General features: G+C 40.9%; 1 protein-coding gene across 1 annotated transcript in view; it reads left to right on the plus strand.

Annotated features, from left to right (window-relative positions):
* KIAA0825 (KIAA0825 ortholog) overlaps positions 1 to 27,855 on the plus strand; it is a 226,266-nt gene that overhangs the window by 171,829 nt on the left and 26,582 nt on the right. Inside the window, 7 exon segments of the mRNA XM_030567980.1 lie at positions 7,586 to 7,699; positions 19,691 to 19,749; positions 19,752 to 19,793; positions 19,796 to 19,828; positions 24,423 to 24,611; positions 27,103 to 27,209; positions 27,212 to 27,335. Coding sequence (XP_030423840.1) covers positions 7,586 to 7,699; positions 19,691 to 19,749; positions 19,752 to 19,793; positions 19,796 to 19,828; positions 24,423 to 24,611; positions 27,103 to 27,209; positions 27,212 to 27,335 — 668 coding nt within the window.

Below are 27,855 nucleotides of genomic sequence, written 5' to 3' on the forward strand. Positions count from 1 at the left end.
GCTCATGAAGCCATACATAGGCAGCCTGGACAGTAGTCAGGAGCTGTTCAACTACAGGCTGAGCAAGTGCAGAACGGTGCAGAATGTGCATTTGCCGTTTAAAGGCACGCTGGCGCACATTACTGACTCGCTCAGATCTCAGCCAAACCAATGTCCCCATTGTTATTGCTGCTTGCTGTGTGCTCCACAATCTCTGTGTAAGGGGGAGACCTTTATGGCGGGGTGGGAGGCTGAGGCAATCAGCTGGCCGCTGATTACGTGCAGCCAGACACCAGGGCAATTAGAAGAGCACACCACGAAGCAGTGCGTATCAGAGAAGCTTTGAAAACGAATTTCATCACGGGTCAGGGTACGGTGTGACTGTTGTGTTTGTTTCCCCTTGATGACACCTGTCCCTTGATTGACTCATTCCCTGTAAGCAACCTACCCTCCCCCTTCGATTACAGCTTGCTTAAGGAAATGAAGTCACTATCGTTTAAAAATCATGTATTCTTTATTAAAAAGTTGTTATAAAAAGAGAGAGAGAACTGACAAGGTATCCTGGGTGTGGTTTGGGAGGAGGATAGGAGGGAAGGAAAAGGCCACTAAAAAAAATTTCAAAGTAATGACAGCCTTTTGGTTGGGCTGTCCACGGGGTGGAGTGGGTGGGTGCACAAAGCCTTCCCCCACGCGTTCTTACACATCTGGATGAGGAAGATATGGAACATGGTGAGGGGTGAAGGTGGTTACACAGGGGCTGCAGTGGCACTCTGTGACCCTGCTGCTGTTCAGAAGCTCCACCAGATGTCGGAGGATGTCAGTTTGATCATGCAGCAGCCCCAGCATTGCATCCTGCCACCGCTGATCTTCCTGGTTGCCACCTCTCATCTCAAGCGTCCCTCCTCGCCTCACGTTCGTCCCTCCTGTCCTCACGTTCACTGGCATCTTTCCTGTAATTTGCTACCACATCCTTCCACTCATTCAGATGAGCTCTTTCATTGCGGGTCACTTCCATGACTTCCGAGAAACATTTTGTCTCGTGTCTTTTTTTCTGCCGCCTTATCTGAGGTAGCCTTTCGGGATGGAGTAGGGAGGCTTGAAAAAATTTGCAGCTGCATGAGGGAGGGAAAAAAGGGAGAGAAATATTTAAAAAGATACATTTACAGGACAATGCTTATACTCTTTCACAGTGAACAACACTATTCACCTTACATAGCACATGTGATTTCACTACAAGGTCGCATTTTGCATCTTAATATTGAGTGCCTGTGGCTCTGGTGTTAGGGATCTCACAGACGCAGGTCCGGGCAGCAGAATTCAGCTTGCATGTGGCAATGGTAAGCCATTGTCTTTCGGCTTCTGCAGCCTTCATATACCCAGTGCCCTCCTTCCCAAATACCAAGCAAATCGCGTTCAGTGCTGCTGCTTTCCTGTTAACATGCAGCAGCAGAAACCACCCCCCCATCCAATTCTCTGGTATGATCGATTTACCCCTCCTGCCACTGCGTGGCTGGTATCATGGAAGATCACTGCTAATCATCTTGCTTCCCCCTCCACCGCGTGGTTGGTAGCAGGGAAGATTCCTGCTAGCCAAATGCAAAAAAGCTCAGCGCCATTCCCTCCCTCTCCTCTCCTCCCGCTTGGCTACCTGCAAGGAAGGATTTCTTTTAAGCAACAGGCAAACAGCGCAGTAGGAAAGGCTATCTCTGTCCCCTTAATTAAATTCCTGAATTTCAACCAGATTACCATGAACAATATTGCTCTCCTGAGGATAACAAAGTGAGATAAAGAAAAGATGTTGCTTGAATGCCAGCAATCATCCCGACCATACGCAGCTAGGCTTTGTCATGCAATGATACCAGACTACTTGCTACATGCATGGTGTGGTCAAGTGTCCTACCATGGTGGACGGACTAAGGCTGCCTTGCCCAGAAACCTTCTGCAAAGGCTTCTGGAGTACCTCCAGGAGAGCTTCATGGAGATGTCCCTGGAGGATTTCCACTCCATCCCCAGACATGTTAACAAACTTTTCCAATAACTGTACTGGCCGCGAATGCATCCCAAGTCCTCAGGGCAAATCAATCATTAAGAAAGTTTGCTTTTAAGCCATGTTTTATATTTACAAAAGTACACTCACCAGAGGTCGCTTCCATGGCTTCATTGTCTGGGCTAGTGGCTTGGGAGGGCGGGGAGGGTAATTCCGTATGGGTGAGAAAAAGCTCTTGGCTGTTGGGGAGAATGGAATGCTGTGTGTTCTCTGCAAGCTCGTCCTCCTCTTCCTCCTCCTCATCTTCCCTGTCCGCAGAATCCTCAGCCATGGCTGAGATTACCACCCCCACCTTGGAATCCACGGACAGGGGTGGGGTAGTGGTGGCGGACCCCCCTGGAATTGCATGTGGCTTAGCGTAGAAGCGGCATGTTTTTGTCCCTGCTCCGAACCTTCCGTTTGCTTCTTTGGTTTTCTGGTAGGCTTGTCTGCGCCTCTTAACTTTCACTCTGCACTGCACTGAGTCCCTGGTGTGGCCTTTCTCCATCATGGCCTTGGAAATTTTTTCAAATGTTTTTTCATTTCGTCTTTTGGAATGGAATTCTGTTAGCACAGAATCCTCTCCCCATATAGCGATCAGATCCAGTACCTCCCGTGCGGTCCATGCTGGAGCTCTTTTTCGATTCTCAGGAGACTGCATTGTTGCGTGGTCACCTGTGCTGGTGAGCGCTCCATGCTGGGCAAACAGGAAATGAATTCAAAAGTTCGCAGGGCTTTTCCTGTCTTCCTGGCCAGTGTATCCAAGTTCAGATTGCTGTCCAGAGCGGTCACAGTGCTGCACTGTGGGATACTGCCCGGAGGCCAATACCATCGATTTGTGGCCACACTAACCCTAATCCGATATGGTAATACCGATTTCAGGGCTACTCCTCTCGTTGGGGAGGAGTACAGAAACTATATAAAGGGCCTCCTAGTATGGACAGGTGCAGCGTTAAATCGGTTAACGCTGCTAAAATCAGTATAAACGCGTAGTGTATACCAGGCCTTAGAATGTAAACAAACCCAAATATGCACCCTGCCTGGCTCTGAACTTGATTTCAGTGGGTCCACCATGTTACAAAGTGACCAAGCCACATCACAGCAATTTAACATGCACAGTTTGACAAAATAATGTATCTAACATTCCATACCCAAGTGATAGTAATAACCATCTGTATTTCCTTGGAGAGCTGAGATGTGCACTTAAATCAATAAACCACATCAGGGAAGTGGTATATTCAGCTAAACATTCTCATGAGTTTCAAAATCCTCAGATATGTAGAATTCCCTTCGTGTTTTTCACGTGACAATAATTTGCTTTTAGCAGACCTTGGCAGCATGTATATCTTGATAAGGCAGTGGATAACTGGATTTAATTGTACCCTTAATTACCTCCTCTGCTTACAAAGTAAAATTCTCTCCTATTCAGAAGGCCAGCAAGAGGTTTATGCACAATTAAAGTCCCGCTTAATCCTTCAAAATAGAGACTGCCCTCTGCTATATACGTAGGGTAGCTCAAAGAGGAGCAGAGTGATTTTCAGTTGCCTCATGTTGAGAAGAAGTCACCAGTTCCTTCTGTTGCTGAAGATGATGAAAAAGATCTAATTGCCCTCCTTCAGATGATTATGTATTAGAAATCAGGAGATGCTATTACAAATTAAAAATTCAGGATGATAGCATGACTGCTGAGAGGAGTATTTAGAGATTCCAACTTTTTTCTTTTCTTTTTTTCTTTCTTTTAGCAGTTGGAAGTACCTCTCTATTTTTTAAGAAAAACAAGTTACAACTCATGCAGCTGCATGTTATCCATAATTCTAAATTGTTTAGATTACCAAGTCCTTCAAAATCTACAAGGAAACACCATTTGTATCTTGTAGACATCTCATCATTTCACACCTGCATTGAGGCTTGCAAGATCAATTCTCACCTTGTCATATTCTACGGGAGAATAAAACTACTGTAACTTGGGATCTTGCTGTGGTATTAAATACTCTCACAGATGCTATCCACCGCTTTGAGACTATAGGCAGCTGCCTTAATACATCTTATAGTCAAAACAACTTTTCTACTAGCTATTACTATACTTCTGTCAGAAGAGCAGTTGAATTAAACTGTCTGGCACAGAGTTACATTTTCTTTCTGGCAAGAATTACATTGCCAGCAGTGGACACTGAGAACTGCTGGCACCAAAGGATTATTGCATTATTAGCAGACACTTCATTCTTTATAATATTTAAGGAAGATGTTACATGTGGACAATGTGCTTCCTTAAAGCGATCACAGGTTTCCACATCATTTTTGAAATCTGCCTAGAAGTTTGCTCTCCTAAACCTCATTACTCAGAATCCAAAAGTCTGTGCCACCTGCTTGACATTAAGAGAGCTCTGAAGGATTGTATTTAACAAACTGCTGTATTCCAAAAATCTCCCCAACAGCTCATATACTACCAGCAGAGAAAACGTGGCTGCTTATTACTACTCAGACTTTATCAATCATGATTTCCATTAAGGAATACTGTTTTCATCAAAGTCAATAATTGCTATTTCCTATTACTGCAGATTCTTTAAGAGGTGTAGCATCCTACTTGGTTAAATTGGAAAAAAAAAATTTATGAACAGCTACAGCAAGTAAGAATTTGTCTTAGACATTGCCAGCATTTTAAAACTTCTACAGTTTCCCTGTGGAAATATTTTTATTTTCCTTTACCTACTTTACAATCTTATCTTATCAGAGCCGTCAGAAGACTTCATGTGTGTTATTGAGGAAGCTTAAATGTAACTGTTGTAATGATCCCTTACCCTTCTGTAGTGTACCCTGCTCGGTATATGCCACCATTTCCACTCAAAGCTGCTTTATCATGCTCACATTATAGTCAGTGGCAAAACTCCCACTGATTTTTTTTTAATTGCCACTTTTTCCTAAGAAATGCAAGATGAGTGTTATAGTTCGTTTTCCCGCTCATGGATGAGAGGATGGAATTATTGGTGGTGGTGGTGGTGTGGTTTTTTTTTTTGGAAAGTGTGTGTGTGGAATCATGAAAAACTAGGGAATGACTTTATCAACAATTTGTCTGTACCTCTAAACTTTACCTAGTGGGACTGGAAAAAGGAATTTTAATAGGATAAACTTAAAACAAACAAACAAAAACATCCAAATCTACAAAACATTTGGGTGATGAAGTACCCTAGAGCAGTGGTTCTCAACCAAGGGTACATGTACCCCAAATGGTATCCAGGGTCTACCAGGGGGTACATCAACTTCTCTAGATATTTGCCTAGTTTTACAACAGGCTACATAAAAAAACACTAGCAAGTCAGTTACAAACTAAATTTCATATAGACCATAAACTTGTTTATACTGCTCTATATACTATATGCTGAAATGTAAGTACAATATTTCTATTCCAATTGATTTATAATTATATGGTAAAAAATGAGAAAGGTAAGCAATTTTTCAGTAATAGTGTGCTGTGACACTTCTGTATTTTTGTCTGATTTTGTAAATAAGTAGTTTTTAAATGAGGTGAAAGTTGGGGGTACACAAGGAGAATCAGATTCCTGAAAGGAATATACTAGCCTGGAAAGGTTGAGAGCCACTGCCCTAGAGGGAAGGGCTGATCCTTCTTTCTAGATTAGGAGGCTGAGTCTAGATATGTAATTAAGTAATAGGAGCGGTGGTCCATAACTGGATTTCCTGCGTGCTAACGCAATACAAATCCTAAATGTTACCAATAACAACCAGCACTGTTCAGCTTAGAGAATTACAGAATATTATATTACCCCTGAATTTGGAGCACCCCAGTAGAGCTACTGTTATGGTTTAGAAGAAAATTTCTGAACTAAATGAGACTATTAAATTAGTTTATTGTTTACTCTAGCCATTGCCCCTAATTAAAGCTCAGATTTTTATTCTGAAAGAAACTTGAAAATTTTAAACAGAAACCAAGTGCTGGCTACCCTCACTTCTTTTCTTTTAATTTCCTAGGCTTTAAAAAAATACACACATAAGTAATGATGTGGCAGTATTTATAATTTCAGTCATTAATTGTTCAAATCAGAGAGACATTATGGAATTTTGGTAGAACTTAAAGTAGAAGGAAGAAGGAAATTAGTGTGTCATTTCTCCTTAGACACACTGGGCCAAATTCACCCCTGGCATAACTACACTGAAATCAGTTCCCAAGATCCTGAAACAGCCCTAAGACCACACTTGGCACAGCCGAGGAAAGAGAAATTGCCTTGGTGTAATTTAAAGCAGACTCCAGCTGTTCTGAGTTATGCCAGCTGTAGCAGTTATATTAGTCTCCCAGGTTCAGCACCTCCTGACTGTGGCAAGCCCCCTTCTGTCCCATGTGCCAAGTTAGAGGAGCAGGTGGTATAAAGCCAGTTTTATGCCAACCAAGATGCATCTGTCCCATGAGAATCTTCCTTATTGGCTGAAGGTGGCTTTAAAGTGCCTTTTCACTGTTGGAGCAGTGCAAAGGGCACTTAGCAACAATGATCTTAACTAATGGGTTTACATCAGAGAGAAAATGAACCTATCATGACTGATTTTGCAAGATAGTACTAGTTAGATACAATAGGATTTTCAAGGCATCTGTTGCCATTAAGTCATTTTAGAAAATCTCACCCATTTCTTATGGAACAGCAAAGACCAGAGAGAAACAGTTTAAGATGCACAAGAGTGTATGTGAAAAAGAAATATTAAACATTGGAAGTGAAAGTTTTTGAAATGAGAATTCCACTTGAGCAATAGAATGGAGAGAAGGAAACTACATCCTCTCAAGTGTGCTGGAGCTGCCCTGACACACACGAGACATCGGGAAGGGGAGGCAAAGGGGCATAGTCCCTAGGCATGTGTTAGAGCAGTCCAAAGGGCTATCTAATATGTGCTAGCACTAGTGGGATTCCCAGTGCAATCTGGCAATACCTTGCTTTCTCTCTAGAATTGTTCCCTTATGTTGGGAAGGCCATGATGGATGACACTGCGCCATCTATGCCAGCTTTACACCAATCAGATTCTCCTTGTATTGGGAATCCTAGCTGTTCGTCTAAGCTAGCTTTCCATTTCCACAGTAAAGCAGGCCAAAGATTCTGACCCCAAATTTTCCTGATTTAATCCAAAGTAGATATCTCGGTAGCATGTCTAGTCAGGAGATATATCATCACCACCTCAAAAAGGGTCATGATTCTGCAGAGCGTACTCATAATGTTGACAACATGCCCTACTACTTATCTATAAAGAGAAGGGGAATGGAAACTATGACAAAAAAGTAACTTAGTTTGGGTTATTTAGCCTACTTTCAGTCCATAATCTTATTTGTAAAGAGACTATTTAAAAATAACGATATAATAAAACCAGTGTGTTTAATGTCTGTACAGTGCCAGTTTTGTATAAAACTCAGCTGCAAAAAAGTTACTAGTATCTAAGAAATAAAATGATTTTTTAAAATTTCACGTCTGATCAATGGGAGTAAACAAATAGGTTATAAATCAACTTTTTTAGTTCTGTGTTTTCATATTGGTTTCTTAAAGAGATTTTTTTTTTGTCTTTTAACTCAAAACCAATTTATTTTTCCAGGACATTTCAGAATGGTTTTGGTGAGCTACTTCCATCAGATTTCTCCAAACCAAATATCAGTCACCCATTACACTGGCTATCTTGCATAACACCCATTTTGTCCTCCTTACTTATGTGAGTATCTCTAGTTGATATTAATAAGAAAAAAAAAATCATATAGTTACTACTAGTTAGATATTGCTGTGATATTGTGCTGATAGTGTGTCTTAGATATTTATTGTAGTTTAAATTCAGTTGAAATATGTAAGCACTTTTCTGAATTAGTACAAGTTTTATCTGATGTAAAGTGTTCTGTTTAAACTTCCAGGATCTATAAGAAAGGTCATGAGGAAGAAAGTGCATTATGTATCTCTTTAGCAGTGTATTTATGTTATGTTCGATATCTGAATGATTTTCAATATTTCATGTTTGTTTCATGAAAATTAAATATACAATAGTGATAATCATGTAATTCAGCACAGGTACAATTTTCATAGCATTTATTTAGGGGGAATTAAAAGAGCTAGCTCAAAAAAGTGGTGTGTATTTAATAATGAATTGAAAACTATGCCCGGATTTTCCAGGACTTGCTACATGTTTAAAAGCAAATGAATAATTTCTCTTCTGTTTCACTGCATATAATGGCAAATATCACAAGGCATATGTTACAAGCTGTGCTGTCATTCCCTTTCTAATTTTGGTCCCAACGTACTCACAGGCCCATTGTCGATCCTCTGACATCCCTTTGCCTCTTCCCCATAACTCCTCAAATTATTTTGACTTCATTTTTCATAATTTAGATGTTTGTAAATCTGTATATTATTCTGAGAACATATATTTTCATATTTGAAAACATAAAGAAAAGACAAAGGAATCTGGCTCCATTCTTAAAATAACTTACGATAAAATGGAAGGGACTGCTGTAGTGAAGACCATAGCCAAGATCCTGAGCTTTGAGTCACTTTTGTGATCTCCTGATTCTGGGCCAGTTCCCTCATGTAACTTAAGCCATGGATCACCAGAGTAAAAAGATGCCCTTAAGACACCTTGTACCTCTTACAGGGAGAAGGCAGTGTAGTGTAGCAGCTATTGTTGTCTCTTATTCTACCCAAGGGATTCCTCCTATGCAAGGAAGCCACATTTCAGTCAGTAGCAAAACTCCCACTAACTGGCAGAGGGGTCAAGATTTCACACATGGTCTTTAGGGCAACTTTGGTCTGAGGAAATGGCTGAAAGCGGCTCTGACACTACTCAGAACTTATGTATTGCCACTGTGTGGGACAAAAATAATCAGAATATAAATGACAGGCGTCTATGCATCACTCTATACACTGAAGAAGTGATTTCCGAGGTAGGCCGGCACAGGAAAATAGGAGGGCAATAAGAAGAGGGCAAATCCACCACAAGCAACATGGCTAGTGTGTCTACAGAGAGACATCCATATGACCAGACTCTAAAAACACTTAGTACTTGTCTTTGGCAACAACATTTTCACCTATTCAGAAAATTCAATGCAATACCCACATACCCCACGTTTGATGGAAGTACCACCAACTTGTAGAAGGGACAGATTTGAGAATTATCAGTTTTGCTATGAATATTTTGCCTAGTATATTTGTATTATGGAAGTTTTCCTATTTCCAGTATCACATATGAAGTTGAACAATAAAAAGTAAAAAGAAAAATATTCTAACTACAGGAGACTGTAGTATTGAAGTATCCTAACTATTTATTAATCCTCGTAAGTTTCAGCTTCTAACAGAGTTGTGTTCATGTGATAGCAAAGTTTAAACAAGTGTCTTTGTTTAGTGCTCACACAGTGGGGCCCTGATCCATGGACTGGAGTCCCTAGATGCTACCTCAAACAGATATTAATAATAATTATTATTATTATTATATTTTGCTCTCTCTAAGCTGGTGTGCTGCCATGAAATGCAGAGTCCATAAACTGAAACGTTCGTTAATCTCAGAAGTGATGTTCAGTATAATAGTATACTATGTTGCTATGATGCTCAGATCTATACTGGAGTTAGATATGAAAAAAGTGAGAAGTTGTTTTTAATCTATCTTAATGTACTCAAACATCTTATTGTTTTTAGAAGTAACCTAGGGTGGAGGAAAGCTTGATAGTTTTAAGACTTTTAGATACTGTAAACATTGATTTAGACAATGTTTCTTTTGACTCTTAATTTTTTCCTTTTTTAAATAAATGTTGTTACTTTTGTTTGTCTAATACAAACAGGTTGAATTTTGCACATTATTTTTCATGTTAGATTCCAACAAAATAACACATTTGTTTATCATACTATTTAGTGACTAGTTTTAATGAAGTATTTATGTTCTTTTAGTGATTTGGTTTGATGATTCAGAAATTGCTTTTTTATGGACCTAAAACTCTACTATTGGCAATCATCACTCTTCTCTTGTTCTTCCATGATTACAAAACTGAAAATTAAATGTCTGATATTATATATAGTTACCTTTTTGTCTCTTTTTTTATGAGCTAGTGTTATGTTCACGGTTACATGAGCTAGGAGGATGAGAGAACATATGCCTCTTCCATATGTCCAATGCAAAACTTCTCAGTGCATTTATTGGTGCTAGCTCAGTGGCTGTAGGGAATGTCTGCACATTTTATTTTTCCTCTGAGTGAGTCACACCACGGTACATTTCAATTGCAAGAGGCTTAAAGAGCCAAGAACTGGTGTATATATATATTGCAAATGATAGCTTCCCATCTGGTCAATGACAGACAAGCTTATTGCTACCCAAATAGTCTAAAAATGGCTTTTAATTTATTATAAGGTAATTTAAATATTAATATTCATATACCCAACTGACCAAACACCTTACTTGTCTCATATTTGGGGGGCAATGAAGAGCAGTGGTGGAAAGGGTGCTGTATAAGTATATGAAAGCCAGCCATAAAAGTAAACACAACTGAGGCTAGCCACTGTAATGTCACTAATTTATGAAAATGTAGAATTTACACATAAGCCAGAATGCTAAACGTCATTAATATTAGTTGCTTTTTAATGTTTAAAATTTCTTGTAACATATTCCTGCTTTGTTGTTGTTATGCATGTGTTAAAGACCTGTTGTGTATATATAATAGATAATATATAATGTATTTTAAGAATAGTTATTAAAAATGGAAAGGATTAATCCTGAAAAATTATTTTAATAGGTGTAAAAAAATTCAAGGTTTTCTGTTTGCTGTAAATTGTATTAAGATTTGAATATGTGTGTGTACATATTAGTCATATAAATTACAAATCTATATATCCATATTTATTATATACAATGAACATAATTGTCAAGCAGTTAGGGTTTCTACACACACAACATACTTGGCAACAAAACTCACAAAGCATGAAAATGACAGGGAAGGCCACCTAACAATATTCTCCATCCAGAGCCACATACCATCCCCACAATTAATATGCACCACAGACAGTGCAATCCATAACATTATCCACTCACAATACCAAACTACCCACTCACAATACTGTTTTTTGCAGATATTTTGCCTAATGGTGTTTTGGGCTGTGGGGAAGTTTGGTAAAGTGTGTTATGAGAGGCAGATTTACAATACATGATTTGAGGCAAATAGGTTTTTGTGTTAATGGTAAGGTGTGTGTTTGTGGGTTAAGGAGTAGAGGGAATGTACTGTTATGTGGCTTAAGATATTACAGCAGGGGTAGGCAATGTATGGCACGCGTGCGAAGGCGGCACACAGCTGATTTTCAGTGGCACTCACACTGCCCGGGTCCTGGCTACCAATCGGCGGGGCTCTGTATTTTAATTTAATTTAAATGAAGCTTCTTAAACATTTTTAAAACCTTATTTACTTTATATACAACCATTAGTTTTGTTTATATATTATAGACTTATAGAAAGAACCCTCTAAAAATGTTAAAATGTATGACTGGCACGCAAAACCTTAAATTAGAATGAATAAATGAAGACTCAGCACACTACTCCTGAAAGGTTGCCAATCCTGTATTACAGTGATGAGCACTGTAGAATAGAATAGAACTTTTTCATTTCCATGCTTTTTATGGGTTTCTGACTGGTATACTATGACATAGTAACCCTGACTGAAACAACAGAGATTTTGGTGGATTCATTTCTAAGGAGTTTTAATGCTCAAATGAAGGTGAAGATTTGAATGATGAGGCAGGCGAATGAGGGATGGCGGTGGCAGACCCATGACGGTAGAAGTGCCAGCTGCTGCCATAAATGGCACATATTTATGTTTAGCTTCACATAAATCCTTCTCCATTGCAGGATACAATCTGACAGAAAAGTGTAGTTCCTGGTGAGAAGATTTTATCTATAGAAAAGGTTTTGTGTGTGCACTAGCACATAAAATTTATGCATGTATAGTTTTTGCACTGGTGCATAAGTACTTAATGCACTGGTGCATGTCACATTTATTGTATAAAGTGTATATGCATAATGAATAACTTTTCTCAATCATCACCAGTGGAGCATATAGGTTTGGCTCAAATGAATAAGTGTAATGGCTAAAAATGATGCAAAATTGGGTTTTTTTAAAAAGCATATTTTATATAGGAAAATAGTCTTCTCTTTTTTTTTTTTTAATGTCAGTCAACAATGAAAGGGAATACTGCCAAGGACAAATTTTGTCCAGAACCCAATTTCAAAGCCTTCCTTCTAAAAACTTATGATGAGAAATAAAATAAAATCTAAATAGAAAATTCAAAGGCCATAAAAACTAACACTTTGAGGAATTATTCATCAAGAAGACAATTACTTTACAGAAAGGCAAGATTATATGCTCATTCTAAGACCATTTTAGAACTCTACTTTAACTATGGAGTCAATACTAAGAGCCTCCATAATGTAATAAAATATTAATGGTAGAAACAGTCAATTACTGAAGAAAGTACATTTGTGATCATTCATTTGTATTCTGAATGGCTTTGTGATTCAGTCATATTTGTGCCTTTTTAAATTGCTATTTGTGAACATTCACATGAACAAGTCCACATTTACAGAAGAACTGGGTTTTCTAAAATGAAATATATCAATGATCCCTGTGTTGATTAAGGGGTCATTGTCAAAAGGGCAACATCTTTGTCAGAGCGAGGGCCGGCTCCAGGCCACAGCGCACCAAGTGCGTGCTTGGGGCGGCATGCCATAGAGGGCGCTCTGCCGGTTGCCAGGAGGGCAGCAGGCGGCTCCACTGGATCTGCTGCAGGTGTCCCTGCGGAAGGTCCTCTGGTCCCGCGGCTCCGGCGGAGCATCTGCAGGCACGCCTGCGGCAGGTCCACTGGAACCGCGGGACCAGCGAGTGGCAGAGCGCCCCCCGCAGCGTGCCGCCGTGCTTGGGGCAGCAAAATTTCTAGAGCCGGCCTTGGTCAGAGCTGAACAACTCTGACAGAAAAGGGGAACGTGGAGACCTGTTGTAGTAATTGGCCCAACAAATTTACTCTAATTATAGTGAAAGTGAAAGTTCATAAGAAGTCACAATAGCTATATAATAAATGTTAATGGGAAAGGTGCAAAAGTGAGAGACTGAATTAATCCAAACAAAAAGGCCTAATGATATAATTCAATGACTGTGTTGCATCATGCTTGGTAAACAAGACTGTGTGAAACCAAAAATCAGTGAGCCAAAATTGGTGTGTCAGAAATTAGGCCTAATTTGTGTCATAGAGTTTAGGCCAGAAGGGATCATCAGATCATCTAGCCTGACCTGTTAGGGTGACCAGGTGTCCAGTTTTTGACTGGAACACCTGGTTGAAAAGGAACCATGGCAGCTCTGGTCAGCACCACTGACCAGGCTGTTAAAAGTCTGGTGGGTGCGGGGCTGGCAGGCTCTCTACTCAGCTCTGCGTGGCTCCTGGGAAGCGGCCAGCATGTCCCTCTGGTTCATAGGCAAAAGGGGTGGCCAGGGGGCTCTGCGCACTGCCCCCTTGAGCGCCAGCTCCACAGCTCCCATTGGCCAGGAACTGTGGCCAGTGGAAGCTGCGGGAGCGGTGCCTGTGGCCGGGAGCAACACGCAGCACTGCCTGGCCGCACCTCTGCCTAGGAGTTGGAGAAACATGCTAGCCACTTCCTGGGAGCTGCCTGAGGTAATAGCTGTCTGGAGCTGCACCCTGAACCCCCTCCTACACCCCAACCCTCTGCCCCAGTGCTGAACCCCCTCCCACACCCAAACTCCCTTCCAGATTCCACACCCCAACCCACTGCCCCAGGCCGGTTAAAATGAGCAAGGGAGGGAGGAAGGATGGAGTGAGCAGGGGTGGGGCCTCAGAGAGGGGGCAGGGCTGGGTCTCAGGGAAGGGGTGGGGCTGGTGCGGGGCAAGAGTGTTTGGTTTTGTGCAATTAGAAAGTTTCACAACCCCGCCTTCTGTATATCACAAGCCACCAACACCATCCAGCACCCTCACAACAAACCCAACAACTGAAATTAGATCAAAGTATTACAGTTCAACAGGAGACTAGAGCTATTAGATGTCACAGGCAGAGAATAGGAGGGACCAAGGTTCACCAGTGCCTGAGGCCCCTGCAACGGCAGGGAAATAATTAAGCAAGGTATCACCAGATACTCCTAGCAAGTGACTTGCATCCACACACTGCAGAGGAAGGCAAAAAAACCTCACACTCACTGGCAATATCAGACAGCCAAGCAACTGAGAGAGAGAATGCTCAGTACCACTTCAGAGCTCTGTTCCACCCCATCTCCAGCCATGACCATCCCTGATGCTTCAGAGGAAGGAGATTTAAAAGTCTCCCAGAATATGATGGAGAACGGGGGTGTGGGGGAGAGAATCCATTCCTGACTCCTACAGATGGTCAGCTGGAAATCTTGAAACATGAGCTTTTAGGAACATAAGACAAACTGGAGATGAGGTCCAGAGCTGTTGAACCCTACTGCCCATCATCACAAGCAACCCTGTCACACAATTGCACTCATAATATGTCCAGCTTCTCCTTAAAACTAATTAGTTGTTTTCCCCCACAACACTTATTGGGAGTCTGTCCAGAGCCTCATCCCTCTATTTAGAAACCACCTTCTGATTTCCAGCCTGAATTTGTTCATGGCCAGTTATACCCATTGTGCCAACATTGTCCTTTAGCTTAAATAGCTCTTTATCCTCCCTGTCATTTAGCCTCCTAACGTATTTATAGAGAGCAATCATATCTCCTCTCAGCCATCTTTTGCTAAACTAGAGAAGCCAAGTGCTTCCGGTCTCCTCTCATCAGATAGGCCCTGCATTCCTCTGATCATCCTAGCAGCTCTTCTCTGCACCTGCTCCAGTTGAATTCACCTTTCTTGAACATGGGTTGCCAGAATGTATCTCCAGATGAGATCATACCAGTACCTTGTACAATGGCATTAATATTTGTCTGTCTCCACTGGAAATGTCACACCTAATACAGCTAGAATCATATTTGCCTTTTTCATAGCTCTATCACATTGGTAGCTCATAGTCATCCTGTGATCAACCCACTCATCTGCTCTTTCTCCTCTTCTGTAGCTTCCAACTGAAGAGTCTCCACCTCATGCTGGAAATTCTTACTATTAGACCCTACGTGCATGACCGTGCATTTTGTACTATTGAATTTCATCCCATTTCTGTCACTCCAGTCTTTAAAGTCATCTAGTTCTTCCTGTATAATATTCTGATCCTCCTCTGTATTGAAAATGCCTCCCAACTTTTTGTCATCCACACATTTCATTGCCATGCTCCTACTTTTTGTGCCACAGTCATTCATAAAAATATTGAATAAGATTAGTTCCAAAATCTATCCTTGAGGAACTCCACTAGTAATCTCCCTCTGAACTAATAATCCACATTTCAGCACAACCTGTTGCCTTTTCCCTCTAAGCCAGTTCCTTATCCACTTTACAATGCTTGTATTGATTCTCATCTTCCTAGTTTAATTCATAATTTCCCAGCTGGCACCATCTCAAAAGCTTTGTGGAAGCTCAAGTATATTAAATTCATTGTACTTCCCTTATCAAAAAAATCAGTTATTTTCTGAAAAAAAGAAATCAGGTTTGTCTGGCATGATCTACTTTTGGTAAACCAGTGTTGCATTTCATCCCCTTTACCGTTTACCTCTATTGCAGGGGTGGGCAAACTATGGCCCCTCAGGATTGCCCCCCATGGTATTGCAGGCCCATTGCTGCTCTCAGAATCGGCTCCCGGGCACAGGGGAGGGCAGAGGGTGCGTGCGTTGCCCTTGCCTCCAGGCACCCCCCCCCCTCGCAGCTCCTATTGGCCGGGAATGCGGAACCGCAGACAATGGGAGCATTGGTGGAGGTACCTGGAGGCACTGCAAGGGCAGCGCATGCAGAGCCTTCCACCCTGCATCCCCCAGGGGCTGCAGCGCTTCCTGGAGCGGCACAGGGACAGGGACAAGGTAAGCAGGCAGGGAGCACAAGCTGTCAGGAACAGTATCCCTGATGATGCCACAGCACAACTGGCTGCTGAGCTCTGTGCCTTTATCCTCACACACAACTATTTCAAATTTGATGACAATATATATCTCCAGATCAGTGGCATCGCTATGGGCACCCGCATGGCCCCACAATATGCCAATATTTTTATGGCCGACCTGGAACAACGCTTCCCCAGCTCTCGTCCACTCATGCCCCTTCTCTGCCTATGCTACATTGATGACATCTTCATTATCTGGACCCATGAGAAGGAGTCTCTGGAAAAATTCCACCACGGTTTCAATAGCTTCCACCCCACCATCAACCTCAGCCTGGACCATCTACACAGGAGGTCCACTTCCTAGACACCACGGTGCAAATAAGTGATGGTCACATTAACGCCACCCTATACCAAAAACCTACCGACCGCTATGCCTACCTTAATGCCTCCAGCTTCCATCCCGGGCACATCACACAATCCATTGTCCACAGCCAAGCACTGAGGTACAACCGCCTCTGCTCTGATCCCTCAGACAGAGACCAACACCTACAAAATCTCCACCAAGCATTCTCAAAACTACAATACCCGCACAAGGAAATAAGGAAACAGAGCCAGACGTGTACCCAAAGCCTCCTACTGCAAGACAAACCCAAGAAAGAAACCAACAGGACTCCACTGGCCATCACATACAGTCCCCAGCTAAAACCCCTCCAGCTCATCATCAGGGATCTACAACCCATCCTGGACAATGATCCCACACTTTCACAGGCCTTGGATGGCAGGCCAGTCCTCACCCACAGACAACCTGCCAACCTAAAACATATTCTCACCCATAACTGCACACCGCACCATAGTAGCTCTAGCTCAGGAACCAGTCCATGCAACAAACCTCGATGCCAACTCTGCCCACATATCTACACCAGCGACACCATCACAGGACCTAATTAGATCAGCCACACCATCACCGGTTGATTCACCTGCACGTCCACCAATATAATATACACCATCATATGCCAGCAATGCCCCTCTGCTAGGTACATCAGCCAAACTGGACAGTCTCTACGGAAAAGGATAAATGGACACAAATCCGATATTAGGAATGGCAATATACAAAAACCTGTAGGAGAACACTTCAACCTTCCTGGCCACACTATAACAGATCTTAAGGTGGTTATCTTGCAGCAAAAAAACTTCAGGACCAGACTTCAAAGAGAAACTGCTAAGCTTCAGTTCATCTGCAAATTTGACACTATCAGCTCAGGATTGAACAAAGACTGTGAATGGCTTGCCAACTACAAAACCAGTTTCTCCTCCCTTGGTTTTCACACCTCAACTGCTAGAACAGGGCCTCATCCTCCCTGATTGAACTAACCTCATTATCTCAAGCTTGCTTGCATATATATACCTGCCTCTGGAAATTTCCACTACATGCATCCGACAAAGTGGGTATTCACCCACGAAAGCTCATGCTCCAAAATGTTTGTTAGTCTGTAAGGTTCCACAGGATTCTTTGCTGCTTTTACAGATCCAGACTAACACGACTACCCCTCTGATACCAGGCAGGGAGCCTGTCCTGGTCCCGTTGCACACCCCTGCCACCCCAGAGCTTGAACCCCTCCTGCACACCGCCCCCCCAACTCCCTGCCCTAAGCCCCTTTCCTGCACCTTGCACCTCTCCTGCACCCGAACTCCCTGCCCTGAGTCCCCTCGTACACTCCGCATCCCTCCTGCACCCCAACCTCCTGCCCTGAGCTCCCTGCTGTACCCCTCCTGCACCCCACCCCTGCCCTGAATCCCCTCCTGCACTTCGCACACTTCCTGCACCCCAATCCCCTTCCCTGAGCCCCCTCATACACTCCACACCCCTCCTCTGCCCCAATCCCTTGCCTTGAGCTCCTTCCTGCACACCTTACCCGCTCCCACATCCCATACTCCCTCCCACACCCCAACCCCTTGTCCTGGCCCTGCATACAATTTCCCCACCCAGATGTGGCCCTCAGGCCAAAAAGTTTGCCCACCCCTGCTCTATTGATTTAATTATTCTTTCCTTCACATTTTGTTCTAAAGCCTTCCATACCACTGAGGTCAGACTAAGAGTATGTCTGCACAGAAATGTAAGTCCAGGTTTGAACCTGGACTGAAGCCTAACCACCCTTGCATCCACACATCAATTGTGCAAATCTAGGGTCCCAGGGCCATGCAGGGATTGAAGGTCCAAGCCCTACTGATTTCCTGTGTGTGCATGTGACCAAGTGTTTGCACTTGACTCGGGTCCCAGAAGTCCTCCTGATGTATCCCAGAGTTCCTGGCAGCAGAGGACCAGTGCTGCAGGCAGCCAGTGCGGTAGCTGGAGGTGCCATTACTGCCTGGCTGAGCAGTCTTATCATTCCTGCTCCACTCCTCCTTGCTGCTGTGCAGAGCTTGCCTGGACCAGGGAACAAAGCTGACAGGTGCGAGACAACTACCGCTCGCTCAGATGTTGGGAATACCCCTCCACTGGCTGTGCTGAGCCAAGAGCCCTGCCCCTCCCTGTCCTCTGCTCTCTGGTCTTTGCTCCCAGGCCTCCCCTGCCCTCCCTGGCACTGTGTGTGCAAGGGTACCTGGGCTGTGTGCACTGTCAGAGCAACAAGTGGAAGCCAGCCCCAAAAACTTCCTGAAGACTCCTGCAATGGCAGCTTCGGCTAGTCCTCACTAGAGCTAAGTTTTTGGCTGGGTCCCACTTGCCACGCAGACAGTGCATGCTGCACGGGTGTGCCAGCACACACAGCCCCAGTGAGGGCAGAGGGGACAGAAAGTTGCAGGAACCAAGCGGCTGCCCTTCCAGAAGGGGGAGTGGCCAGGGTGTTGAGGGTCATCCCTTGCACAACTCTACTGAGCTAGGAGCTCTGAGTCCGCTGTTGGGGTCAGATGGGTCAGGGAGAGTGGGGAAGGTTGCTTACAGCAGCCAGGTGCATCACATTGTAGAACCAGACTCAAAATCAATTAACTTCTTAATTTTTGCATTTTGAAGCTGCTCTTGGTGGTGTTCATTAGCTGAGCTCTAGTTAAATCCTGAGATGTAAATTCATTTGGATCCTGACCAATTTTAAAGGATGGTATCTCAGGAAGTCTGTGACCAGAATGAACTCAGATTTGAACCACTGTCTCTACCTAGGGCCCTTTGCTGGCATACCAGTTATTAGAGCAATCTCTTTTTGCATGTGGATTTTGCAGGACTTGGAACAATATCCTTTACACTGAAAACACGGCTCCTGTAGCACCCCCATTACATACTCCTTTTAGCATTTGCATTGGTTTTGTTTATTTATCCACTTCTTGTACTGGATTTCAGATATTTATAGCCTCATGCTAAACATTAATGTAACACTGTACTAAAATATAATAACCTCAAATTTATTGAAGCACGAGAAAATTCATTTTTGCCTCATGGAACAAGACATATATGGTTCCACGAAAGAGATAAGTGGGGTACTTTGTATCAGTTATAAATTTGGCAGACTACCAAATATTAATTTGCTTTTAGCTAGTTGAGATTAATGTAATTCCTTCCCCGAGCAGCCTTAAAGTAAGCAAGCATGAAAGCATTTTCTGAGTAATCTGGGAGGAATTGACATTTAAAGGAGTTAGCATTACATCTGCACTTTAAGGCTATTAATTTCATAGATAAATTAACTACATATTCTGTCTTTATCTTACATTTTGAAAGGACTCCATCAACCGGAGAAATGGCAGCCCAGGGTCAACTGAAACTGCTCTTATCCCAACCATATGTAATTGGAACTTGCTTTTGGAAACACTGCTACATCAGGATGTCTCTTAGTGAAAATTTTATTGAAAAGTTCAAGTGAGTATTTGCGCTTTGTTTGTAAGAATGGCAGCAAGAAAACACACACAATATTTGAGTTTTGCTATATTTTCACTACTTGACTGTTGAAGGAAGGATACCGCCAGTTATCAGTGGGAGAAATATTGAACTGGGGAGAGGTGGAGGGAGGAAGAATTCTTTTTCACTTTTTACTAAGAGAGTTGCAGTCAATCTAAACATTCATATTTTGAAGGCAGATAGCATTTTGATAAATAGACCACTGTCACAACTTCAAATCAGTTTGCTTTTAAGAAGAAATGGATGAATTTGAACTTATCAGAGTTTTGATATCAAAACTGCTTTAATTAGCTTTTGCTTGAAAAAAACTAGTCTGAGTTAGGACTCTAAAGGATCACTTGCTTTCAACATAGAAAAGCTTCTAGAGGATTTGATTAAGAAATTATGTGTTTTATGTTACTGTAAACTTCAACTGTATTCTTCCTCATATTTTAATAGTTAGATATGTAAATATGTGAGAAATAGGAAAGCAAATGGAAGAATGGTTCTACACAGGCTTTCATCTTTTATTGTGCTTTTACTGTGTTTGAAAACAATAAACATTATCATCACATCTAACACTTTAGTAGCTTTCAAATAAACTATTCAGCATTTTGATTCCTTTATGGTGTAGTTACGGATTTGGCATAATGTTTGCCGTAATGTTCAACTATATTCTGTTGTTAAAAATCAGTTTTTATCATTCTTTTGCAAATTAATTTCTCATTACTTATCAAAATAGAAAATATTAGGTCCACATACTATTAAACATGACATAATTTACTTCTGTCATTTTAAAGTGGTCTTACATTTGTCAGAAGCACAACATTGCTTCAACTTCTGTCATGCTTCTTACTGAGTGCTGAACTGCATTCACTTACCTATTCAAATACCTGTCATCTTTTATAAAGACTGACAAATGTTTGATCAGGATAATATTCTTACCCTGGTGTTACCCGCTATTGAAATTTACTAGCTGCTTCAATTATCACAAGGATGAAGTGACAGAATTTATTAATCTATTGACTGACCAGCCCTTTGAGGTTCAGGGGAATATATGCTACTTAAAGTTAGAAATTATGTTGTTTATATATGCTGTGGAGCTATATTAACTATAATAACATTGATAAACTGTTGTTTTATGTAACACAGAAACCGGTAATAGTCTTTTTCTTCTAGCGTAATTTCTCTTTGATTAAATATGTGCTGGTAAAATTGACCACATTCTTTACATTACAAATTTGATATTTTATGGGAAAAAAACATTAAGTGTTATAAAGTAGTATACTGTATGGATCAACAAAACACCAATACCGTTTCAAATAGTGCACTTTTTACACCTAAAACTCTGGGAAAACTGATACAGTCTTGATAATGTTACATATTTGTAGAAGTGTGACTGATCTAGTTTTCTGTATAAAGTAATCTAAAATTATCAAGAGCTAATTCTTGGTCATAGCAAAGAAAATAGATTTTGTTTTTTCTTCATGCAGCCCAAAGTCTTACACGAATACATGATTACATATTTCATCAGAAGTAGTAATTATTTATGTCTGAATTCAGAGTGATATGTTTAAGCAGTTAAAAGACAAGCATGTTATAATTTTGAATTTTGGAGTAATTTGCATAACTGACCACAAACTGCCTGAAATTTAACTTCACAGTATGAGTCATGCAGAATTTCTAAAGATAATTTTTTTTTAAATGTCTCAACTTTTTCCTTCTCTTATGCTCAAAAAAGCAAAAATATGTCAGCAAAAATGTACGTTTAAATAGTACTTATATGTTTCAGATGTATTTAGTGGGTGGTGATGATTGTATCATCATAGTGCCATTGCACTTATTATGCGAGGCATTACACAAATACATAGAGATAAGTTGTAGTACCCACTCTCCTTATGTGGCTGTGTAGTTTTTCTTAGATCCGAAGGCCAGAAGGGACTACTGAGGTTATCTAGTCTGACCTGCTGTGTAACACAGGCCATAGAACTTCCCCCAAATAATTCCTAGTTATGAATGGAAGGACTAGGAAGCTTTTCCTGTCCTTGTGTGGACTGTGTAAGAACCATCCAAAATATCAGCAGTCCCCAAGAGCAATTCTCCAAAATGGGAGAAGGGTGGGAGTGGATGGAGCCATGGCTGCACTCTTGCCAACTCTCATTATTTTATTATGAGTCTCTCTCAATATTTGATGATGGAATCATGTGAATACATAGAAATCTAAGTTTTCATTTTTAAAAGATTCTAACTCTTACAGTTGTGGAGAAAAGCTTCAAAATATAAAACCTAAGGATTCAAAACCTAGAAGGCAAATAAACTGATGCCATGTTTATTATTTTTTTAAATCTTGTGATTTTTTTAGCCACTTCAGGTGACTGAGCAATTAATATTCAAAGAAAAGTAATTGGAGCAAAACGGGAGGGAACTGAATTTCAGAAATAGACTCATAGACTCATAGGTCAGAAGGGACCAATCTGATCATCTAGTCTAACCTCCTGCACAAGGCAGGCCACAGAACCCCACCCATCCAATTTTATAACAACCCCTAACCCAGGACAGAGTTATTGAAATCCTCAAAATTGGTTTGAAGACCTCAAGCTGCAGAGAAACCACCAGCAAGCGACCCGTGCCCCACGCTGCAGGGGAAGGCGAAAAACCTCCAGGGCCCCTGCCAATCCGCCCTGGAGGAAAATTCCTTCCCGACCCCAAATATGGCGATCAGCTAAACCCTGAGCATGTGGGCAAGAGTCACCAGCCAGCACCCAAGAAGGAATTCTCTGCAGTAACTCAGTTCCCATTCCATCCGACATCTCCCCGCAGACCATTGAGCAGACCTATCTGGTGGTAATCCAAGATCAATTGCCCAAATTAACAATCCTATCATAACATCCCCTCCATATACTTATCAAGCTTTGTCTTAAAGCCAGGAAAGTCTTTTGCCCCCACTACTTCCCTCGGAAGGCTGTTCCAGAACTTCACTCCCCTAATGGTTAGAAACCTTCGTCTAATTTCAAGTCTAAACTTCCTAATATCCAGTTATACCCATTCGTCCTCGTGCCTACATTAGTACTAAACTTAATAATTCCTCTCCCTCCCTAACGTTAACCCCCCTGATATATTTATATAGAGCAAGCATATCCCCCCGCAGCCTTCTTTTGGCCAGGCTAAACAAGCCAAGCTCTTTGAGTCTCCTTTCATAAGGCAGTTTTTCCATTCCTCGGATCATCCTTGTACCCCGTCTCTGAACCTGTTCCAGTTTGAATTCATCCTTCTTGAACATGGGACACCAGAACTCATGTCTCATATCTCATAGGAGAATTCAGATACTCTACACTGCAACTGGATTGAGGAGTAAGGCAGGATTTCCCAACTCCTCCTTGGAGACTTTATCTTCCCTCATTTTGTACAAAAAATAATCCACATTCACTTAAGTGAATCACAGTGATAAGATAAGACGTATATGGAGCTAAACTTGACAAAATTCCTGCTGGACAAGGAATCTGTATGTTCCTTTTAGATCAATTGATAGAGTTGCTACATGAAGACTAAAAGGATCCTAGTATGAGGCCCAGCTACAGTGCTGTCCTTTTTGCACAAACAGATTAATCTACTGACCATCCTGGAGCGTGAGGAGACACTACAACATTCACTTGTGTGTGTCTGATGACAATAATCTCTGAACTCTGAAACCAAGATTTTTACAAGTGGCTAGAGATTGTGGCTGCCTGGCCTGAGTTAATGAAGAAATTCCCAACAACGCTGAGCACTACGCCTGTAAAAAACAAAACAAAACAAAAAATCCTTTTAAGGTGTCAAAATCACTAGTCACTTTTGAAAATATTGGCCTGGGTGTCTTACTAGGACTGAGATTTTGTTTTTGAGAAATTATTTTTTTTCATTATCACAAAAAAATAAAAAACAAAACTTTAGTGTTTGGGAGAGGTCTATAACTGTCATGTCATTTGATTTGCGTATTAACCAATTGATTTATATTATTTTATTTTATTAATATAATAATGAAATTACCCAAGTGATGAGTAAAATTTATTGATGGTAATCCTAACTACACCTCTATCTCAATATAACACTGTCCTTGGGAGCCAAAAAAATCTTACCACATTATAGGTGAAACCATGTTATATTGAACTTGCTTTGATCCACCGGAATGCACAGCCCTGCCCTCCCGAGCACCGCTTTACTGCGTTATATCCAAATTCGTATTTTATCGGGTGGCGTTATATCGAGGTAGTGGTATATTACAGAAATAGCACTGTATTGATCACTGCTGTTTTAGTTTATGTATAGGTGAATAATAAAATTCTAATTATGTTTTGAATGAAATTTGACTTAAAGTAGGGGTATACTGTATTTTTTTAAGAACTTCTGATATTTTTTTAATGACTGGATATAACTTAAGCAGACATAATGAATCAAATGTTATTATGTGAAATATTTCAGTGGTATTGTGTTTTGAAATGTAGCTCAAATACAGTTTTCAGTTTGCTTTGACACTTTTTATTTCCATAACTAGAATTAATTTGAAATTCTAGTAACCATTATTTTATTCATTTTCAAGAAATTGAAGTATCAAAATGTGATGAACAAAGTTCCTGCATAAAACAGATAAATAACAAAGAGCCTACTTTGACTGAAGCAATCTTTACAGTATTATCATATTGCACTTTATCACCCAAATCACTTGGTAGAGTTCTTGAGAGCTACATGAAAAAAGAGCAACTATGGGATTGTTTATACAATATATCAGGTATGAAAACAATTTGTGATATAAACGTTTTAAAGCCAGTGTTTAATCTTGTTCATTTTCAGATATATTAGTTTTTCTTTTACTAAGTTGGCCCAAATTATGGAAGATTACTTAAAATAATATTAGAGTTTTGAAGTGTTTTGAAGAATCATATTATGAACATTTGCAGCCTAATACAACAAGGGCTTGGAGAAACAATGGTTACAGTATTTGTGGTTGTAGAAAAAATTGTGGTGCAGTGGGAGTCCAATTTTCAAAAGTGTCTGCCTCTGACCTTAGGGATGAGGGCTGTTCCAAATCTCAGAGGGCCCAGGCAGTAAGCAGCAAACACCACCTATAATTGCTGAATGCTTAGTTTCTCTGTTCCTGCCTATCTAACATAGGAGGTGCAGTGTGGATGCTGCTACTTGGTGATGCAAAGAGAGAAGGGCTCTGAGTTGTGAGTGGACGGGGAGAGATGTCTGGGATAGGAGTTGGAGGCCACTGCTGATCTCCAAAGTGTTACGATGTAGGACCAAGGGGAAGAAAAGGGATGGGAGTAAATAGCTCTCTGTGCCCAAAAAGGGTGTGGCGAGGCTCTGAGGAAAGTTGGAGAGAGGGGGATCTGCGTGAAGGAAAGAGACAGAATAAAGAGGGTAGTGACCATTAAGGGGGTGGAGATACTCCCCAGGAGTGAGTGACCTGCAGGGGAGACCCAGTGGCCTGAGGCACAGAAGGAGGGGAGAAGAAGAAAGGCACAGAGAATGTTGGATTTCAAAGAGGGATGAGAGGTGGGGATTTATAGAAACTTACAGAAGGGTCCTGAGGTGGAGGATGAGACTGAGAAGGGGGATGGAAGCAGACATTTGTCCCCCTGGACAAGTGAAAGAAGTTTGGACAAAGGCCTCTAGCTGACCCCAGAAGAGGTGAAGAGAGTGAGGTTGTGTGGAAGCTTCCATTCCCCCAAAAAGAGAGGGAAAGGGAGTAAAACAGAAAAATGAAACAGGAGAGAGGTGATATAGCAAAAAAGAAAAGAAGAATGGCAGGAGGGAAATAAGAGGAGAGGATAGATAACAAAGAGAGGGAAGAACTCTATGATGTCAGTAACACCATCCTTTATCAATCAGACAGAATATGCTGCTTTAAGAGGAGCCTTTTCAATTTCCCTGACCTAAGATATGACAACTAAATTACCAAAGGAACCAACGTTCAGCTTCCATGTATTTAATAGGCAACTCCTACACTTCATAAAATTACTGCTCCAGCATCCCCACCTTGCATTCCCTCCCACTTGTCTCACCAAGACATCTGCAGCAACTGCTTCCAAGAATGTTGAGCTACATTTTCAATCAAATGGCTCGGTTTTCCTGCTACAGCACCCCCAGACATCTCCCCAGTCTGAAACGACGATGGCGATTCCCTACTGCTTTCTCTCTCCTTTCTCCATTCAGATTTAACTGAAAATTCTCAAATTTTCTGAGGGACAATTCTGCTGCATTCCATTTTGGGGTCTACTGTTAGCTGTCCTGCAGCCCAGTTCATTTGTTGATTGGCATGTGGTTCTTCAGTCTGCCTCATTCTCACCTTCCTTTTCCTCATTCCACTTTCTTCATCACCCATCCACAAATCACTTTTCATTTTAGTCCTGCATATTAGTAAAGTAGTGGTGGCCTCTACTTAGTCAAAATTTTGAAGTTTTGTGACAATCTGGTTCCACACATACTCTTCAAAATTGCCACTCCAGCATCTGGTGGAACTTCCAGTAAGAACTACATGTTATGTGACTTGAGGGCCGCAGTGCCCATTTTCTGGAGAGAATGGTAAATTCTCTAAGATATTATGAATAAGGGAAAGAATGCTCTTATATCATCTTCATACCTGCTACTCACAATATAAACTATGTTGTATATAACTAACTTGTGGAATATTGTCTAAAGTAATATGGCAGCACTCTGTGCTAGATGATAGGTTTGGTTTTTTTTAATTCCATCATTTTGTTATTGGAATGTTCTCTTCTGTTTTCCTTCTGCTTGCTTTCTAATTAAGCAGTACCAAACAGTCTGGTTAACTATCAAATACTATTCTCAATTCTGTGCTAATGTTATTGATGATCCAGCTAGGGAGGTAAAGAAGTAAACAAAAATGGTCATATCAGCTGGCTCTATTAAAAGAAATAAACTAAAAACATATGCAGCATGGAAAGGGACAATATCAATTGGAAAAGTGTAATTTTTAGCTTCAAATTAAAGGGAAAAAACAAAAGAAAAAAGAAATTAAACTATAAAATAGATGATCCTATAATATTAAATCTTACAAGCCATGTTATTTTAATTTTGTAATATTTCTTTCATTAGTTACAGGACTGTAACTATGAAGTTTTTCTGAATCATAATTTTGTTGCACTTCTTTTCAGAAGGGTTTTATAATATCTCTTTTGAAAATTCTAATAGTAATCAAATGTGCACAAATGACTGCTGCATATTGAATGTTTAATGCTTTTTTTTGTCTGAAGTTTCTAGTTGTGGTGAATCAGAGCCAGAGGTTATCAGATGTTTGAAGCTGACTTGATTAATTCAGTCAAGGGGTATAGTGAAGCAAATAATTTCTTTGATGCATTCGTGGGAGGCAAAGAGAACTATGGAACCTATCAACATAAGCAAATAGTTCCTGAAAGTTTGCTGAAGACAGTTCCAAAGGAATGGAATTATACACCTAGAGAAATGAAGAGAAAAGAATCTGGGAAATGTAGGTGACACTTAAATAGTGTTCTTATATAAACCTGTCATAGGAGAGTGTTACCCATTTAATGACAACATATCAAAATTGAAGAATTAGAATTGATATGTGGTATGATTTGACAACAAACATTATTGTAAATTGCAAGCAAATTTCCTGATTTTTTTTTCCAGAAAAGTATTAGTGAAATTGTTATGTCCAGTACGTTTCTTCTTCATTAAGTTAGAACTGCAAAAACTTGGGATTTACATCCTTGCATTCATCTGTGGTGTTTTAAAAGTCTATATAGTTTTTTCACATATCTCACAGAACTAGAGAATAGTACAATAGGCTTCAAGATATCCTAGGATGATCTCTTGATGGTCAAAACTAGGATATCATTTTAGTTCATTTTGTTTACCACCCAGTGTAAAGTACTGTAAACCTTTTAGATTTTGTTGATTGTAAATATCTCATAGTCATCACAGTTTTAATTAAGATGTGTTATTGGGGTTGAAACATTACAACCTCATTTATCACTGCTTTATAA

Source organism: Gopherus evgoodei, chromosome 6 (assembly GCF_007399415.2).
Source record: "Gopherus evgoodei ecotype Sinaloan lineage chromosome 6, rGopEvg1_v1.p, whole genome shotgun sequence".
Classification (NCBI taxonomy): Eukaryota; Metazoa; Chordata; order Testudines; family Testudinidae; genus Gopherus; species Gopherus evgoodei.